Source organism: Vitis vinifera, chromosome 13 (genome assembly GCF_030704535.1).
Source record: "Vitis vinifera cultivar Pinot Noir 40024 chromosome 13, ASM3070453v1".
NCBI classification, from domain to species: domain Eukaryota; kingdom Viridiplantae; phylum Streptophyta; class Magnoliopsida; order Vitales; family Vitaceae; genus Vitis; species Vitis vinifera.
In genome coordinates, this window is record NC_081817.1 from 17,188,411 (window position 1) to 17,194,066 (window position 5,656).

Consider the following 5,656-nt stretch of genomic DNA (forward strand, 5'->3'; position numbering starts at 1 on the left):
CATGACCCAACAACACTCAAAGGCCTAATTTGCCAAAAAAAATGAAAAACCCAAGGATTGTCGATTCATTTGTTTCAGTGTTGGCCTAATGCCCATTTAGGCTCAAAAGGTGAATCAGACCAGACTAGTGTTCGATCAATGATAAGATGAATTAGACTAGACTAGAGTTTGATAAGAGGTTTGATCGATCGAATCAATCTGTTTGATCCAATTTTTAGATTATTGGTATTTATAATTAAGTAAAAAGATGTTTGGTAAAATTTAATACTTACTATTTAATAACTCAAACTAACTTGAAGTTAAATTATACATGTTTAAGTTATTAAGTCATTAAATTGATTTACTAAAGTTATTTTACATTATAAATTATAATATTGAATTATTTTACCATGCATACTTAGTATGTTTGGGAACTTAAATTAAGTCATTAAATCATATGAACTTATAAGGTTGTATCTTGAAAAGTTTTTATTCTATCTTTAAGTAAGAGACTTGTGTAATGGATTTTCTCCTCATCTCTCCCTTTGTAATTGTCTTGGTGGGTTTAGCTCCATCACTAACATAATTACTTATGTTTTTATATCAATTAGTTTTCCCCCTTTTTCAAATCACAAAACTCAAATCTGCAGCTAATCAAGACTCAAATGGAACAGAAACTTGCTCACTTCAGGTAAAAAAGGATAAAAAAGGAAAACAAAATACAAAAACAACTGCATGCAGGAGTCAACTCCCCTCTTCCTTATGCCTGCCCTTTTTGGAAGAAAAAAAAAGGAAAGAAAGAAAAAGCCAACTACATTTTGAAGCTTCCCATCAACCTCCAATTCATGCATGCTCCCAAACAACCCCCTTCACATAGAGTAAGTACAAGAAGCCAAGGTAGTTGTTGAGGCAGGAGATGCTGAATCACAACCTGAAGAAGAAGAAGAAGATGAGGACAAGCCATTCTCCTTTACACCATTTTCTGCACTATTACTCTCTTCCTCATTGCCTGCAGCCCCTTCAAACATGTAGTCAATGTTGTCCTCAAACCCCTTCTCATAAAACAAATCCGACAACTCCCCACCCTTTCCGAGGGGCACGTCCGGGACTAGGAGGGTGCTGTAGGCACAGAAGTTCCATGGGAGGTCAGGGTCGTCAGCCGGATCCATTATCTCCATTGCAGATGAGTCCATGGAAGGAAGGTGCTGTGATGATGAAAGCACTGGCTCCTGAAGCTGCTCTTCTTCCTCCTTTTGCAATTCATTTTGTGGCCCAATAGGGGTATTGGGCTGGAGTTGTTGGGCCAGCTCCTGGACCTGGGCTTCCACTCGGCCCAGTTTGACATAGTTGCTGATATCAAAATTGGTAACTGCATTTAGACCTCTGTATTCTATGGCTGCCATGTCATATGCTGCAGCTGCCTCCTCTTGTGTGCCTTCAACCACAAAGACAGATGATTGTATATAAACATATAGACAACTTTCCAAAATACTAGCCTCTATACAAAATATAAAAGAAAAGCCATAAAATATGTGACTACCCCATAAAAATTCTAAGTATTTTCCTTTCACATTCCTCAATTAATTGTGGAGCTCTAACGAATCGAAAATGATTCCAAGCAAAAAACTTTAAACAAATTCCAAAACAATAAATTGAAAATAATTCCAAGCCATCGCTTTAAAGAAATTCGAAAACGATAACGACAGCAACGAACGTTTTCATGTTTATGTAAAGCGATGACGCTATCATATTCGTATACGATGATTTCTATTTTAAGCTTCCATCGAATTCAAGCCACGTTTCGTTACGAAAGTATAAAGGTTATGTTCGATTGCACAAATTTTTTTAAAAATAATTTTTCAAAATTAAGAAAAGGGTTAACGTTAGATAGCATAAAACTTTGAAATAAATAATTTTTCAAATTTAAACCTTGGAGGGCAAAAAGGGCAAATTTGAAATTTGCCCCTCTCATAAATTGGAATCCAAATATTTACTCAAATCTAAATAGTCTCAAATCAATTAGGGATTAGGTGATATTAAATAAATAAAAAAAAGAATAAAAAGGTAAATAGTCATTTAACTCTAAAGGTTGGACCAAGACAAAAGGAAAAGAAAAAAAATTTATATTTTGGAAGTTAAAATTGAGATGAATTTTGAAAAGGGCAAAAAAGTTAAAAAAGAAGAAAAGAAAAATGACAGTTTTAGGTGCATGCAGAAAAGGACAGTGGCACTTGGTAATTAGCACCGTGACAAATGTCCACCAATCCCTCCCCGCTTCCCACATCTTACACACCAAAACCTTGAACACGAAGAAAACTAAAATTAAAATTAAAATTAAAATTAAGAAAAAAAAGAAAGAGAGAGAGAGATTGGGAGGAAGGAAGAAACGGCATTGATGAAGTTCGATTTCAGAATGATTTGATGAGCGGAGGAGAGAGAAATATTTACTGTATGTTCCCAGGTAGAGATATTTGTTTCCAAGGACCCGCCCGATCCGCGCCTCCCACCGCCCATTGTGGTGGTGCCTGTGTTGGAATCCGGCGACTCCAATTATAATTTTATAAATCATTAACAAAAAAATAAAAATAAATAATAAAGAAAAGAAATTTGCCTGGCGACGCCGCGGTACTTAGAGACTCCCCGGGAAAACCCATTGCTTTGCCGGCGGAGCAGAGCTAAATATTCCTCCTTCGACATCTTCTCCATTTCTTCCGCATCCTTCTGGTAGGTCTCAAGCTAAATCATCCGCAAATCCAATTCGAATTAAAAGAATAATCATAATAATAATAATAATAATAATAAATTATTAAAAAAGAAGAAGAAAATAAATGGAATTAAAATACCGGAAAATTCAAGGGTGTAGTAGGACCCCAATACTTAAGGGCAGCGAGATCGTAGGTACGAGCAGCGGCTTCCTCATTATAGTATGCACCTATATTAATGAAAATGAAAGTGACTGTTATTATGCGCCGCCGATACGGCTCAGGTTAGCACGGCCCCGTAGATAAAAACGATCTTGTGTTTCCTTCAATCGGAGGGAGAAAAGAAGTTGAAATGAATTAATTAAGAATAAATAAATAAAGAAATGGGGAGGCTGACCCAAGTAGACTAAAAATGCAGCAGCAGAGAGAGTGGGTGAACGTTACGGCGACAGAGAGATCAACCAGAATATAAGAGAGTCAGAAAGACAATGCATCAGTGCTCAGAAGACATAATAATTTAACACACAATTCTTAATAAAATAATCCATCAAGAAGATCAGCAACGAATCTATTCAATTTTTTTTTTCTTCAACCTTGTCTTCCTCTCTTGTTCGAGATATCATTCCAGGAGCTCTTGTCCCACAGATGGGCTTCAAACCTCCCCGTCCATCTGTGCCTGAAAAAGCAGAAAAACAGAACCCAATCTGAGGCATGCAGATGGAGAAGAAAGAAACCCACAAAAAGAGCACCGGGAAAAACAGAGAATTACTTGGTGACTCCCCTGTAAATGGAGGTTCTCTTGTTTTTCGAGTTGCTACCGTTGCCATTTGAATTCTTCTTCGCCTCCTTCTTCCTGCTTTTGGGCTTGCCTCCCGAGGGAGGAGCAGGGCGAGATGCGGCGTCGGAGGAGGTGGAGGAGGAGGAGGGGGAGGAGGAAGAACCAGGGGAGCTCCTCTTCACCATTCTCGACGAATGAGAGAATGGAGAAAGCAAACGCTTGTCTTACAAATTCCGAATGTTGTCTGGTAACCTAAAGTGGTTTACCAAAACACAGCGAGGCAATGGAGGGGCAGTGGGGTGGTGATAAAACATGTTTAACCCAGGGTTAATTTAACCATGGGTTAGTGAAATCTGTGGCCCAACACTTGGCCACTGTCACAGCCATGCTACCAATGGGCTTTCTTCTTTTCACTGCCTTTCTGAATTTTAAGAATCTGTAATCAATGTTTTATTATTATTATTATCTTTTTAAAATTTAATTAATTAAAAGGCTTTGTTAATATGTCAGTTACTTTTTTTGGGGGTGTCTCTTAAGCGGTGCTTACAAACTTGAGCTCTGAAGGAGTGGTTGAACGGCTCAGAATTAGGGCTCAGTTTTCCACAGCAATTACCAATATGCCATCCTCATGGGCGCCCCCGACTCCTCCTTGGCTTCGCTCCACTAAATGGGATTTTGGACGCATCGAGCCCTTTCGGAATAGATGAGTTTAGGAGTTTGGAGTGATTGCTTTTTGGCACGTGATATTGGTCCGACCCTAAATTAAGTGGGCTTGGCTTGAGCTCAAAATTTAGGTTCCAAATCAAAATAATAAATGACTAATAATTGGTAGTCACATGATTTAATGTGTGCTTAATTTAATGTACATTCGATTGATTAGACCCCGTTAAAAGGTTGTAAGGTGGGGTGTGCTTCAATTTTGACTAGCTTGTATACAATAATTTTTACATAAAAAGTCCTATGAATAGCTCAATTTGGCTATCACCTTTCCTTCGTTCTCTCTATCATCATATAAGCCCAAAAATGTTAGTGACTGGTTCATTAGGCCATAATTTTAAAAAGGAAAGATTGTTGAAAATTTGACCTTTGAAGATAAACCATTAGAAGCATGAATAGAAGATATCGAGGACTAATCTTGGATTCTAGCTTGCATAAGACTTTGTTGTAGTCAATGATTCAATTGACCATAGTGGACTAGTTGGCTGAGGTAATCACCATGGTTTTTGACTTGATTCAATGCTTTCATCCAAATATTTGCATTTAGGTTTGTTATTACTTTGTTGAATACTAAGCAAATGTTCTAATCCATGGAGTTTTTTTTTTTGAAAATAAAGTACAATTGTTTTTGCAAATTTTCTTGATTTGCATTTTCATGACTTTCTCATTAATTCCTTGTTGATGAACCATTATTCAATTGACTTTTTGTGGCTAAATTTGAATTCTATAGAATTCATTATTGAAAGGCTGCTATAAATAATTTCAAATTAGTTAAGAAAATTATGGTCCATTTGGGAATTATTTTTTAGAATCATTTTCTGTTTTTCAGAATATACAGAAAATGCATTTGATAACTTAAAACTATTTTTTATTTCCTGTTTTTAAGAACAAAAAATAATATGTTTTCAGATAACATATTTTAGTTGTTTTCACTTGTGTTTTTATTGATTATTTTAAAAAATAATTATACAAACAATAAAATAATTAAAAATAAAATACTAGATATAAAAATTATTTTTAAAATATTAATTAAAAATATTTTAGATTTCCAAACACACATTTTTTCTATAGTAATTCAAAAATAATTTTTAAAAAACTGTTCTCAAAAACTATTTTTCAGAATTGTTTTAAAAAATAGTTACCAAATAGGACCTTCATAGTTCTAAATTGGAATATCATATGGACTTGATTAGGCTTGTTAAATGAAATATTAAACACATGTTCAAGAGCAAGACCTTAAAAAAAAGAGTTTATATTGATTTAAGTACATAAAAATATTTAAAATTGATATAACTCTTTTCAACATTTTGTTATGAATAATTAATATGATTGCCAATCAAATTTGTAATTCTTTAATTAACTTGTTCAAATTATAAGTCATTGTCTCTGCTAACATTTAAGCTAAATATAAATCACCATTAGTTTAAAATTCCATCAAATACCTGTCTTTTTATTTTCATTTGTTATTTTCACTTACCTC

The 5,656-nt window shown here is 35.0% G+C and overlaps 1 protein-coding gene across 1 annotated transcript; it reads right to left on the minus strand.

Annotated features, from left to right (window-relative positions):
- Positions 1 to 645: 645 nt before the first annotated feature.
- On the minus strand, positions 646 to 3,725 carry LOC100250488 (ethylene-responsive transcription factor WRI1). The gene is made up of 7 exons (XM_010660707.3): positions 3,451 to 3,725; positions 3,275 to 3,357; positions 3,079 to 3,087; positions 2,823 to 2,911; positions 2,591 to 2,715; positions 2,428 to 2,504; positions 646 to 1,414 (listed from the first exon to the last, which is right to left on the minus strand). The coding sequence occupies exons 1-7, from the start codon at positions 3,642 to 3,644 to the stop codon at positions 849 to 851; spliced, it is 1,143 nt and encodes a 380-aa protein (XP_010659009.1). The 5' UTR covers positions 3,645 to 3,725; the 3' UTR covers positions 646 to 848.
- Between the last annotated feature and the right edge of the window lie 1,931 nt (positions 3,726 to 5,656).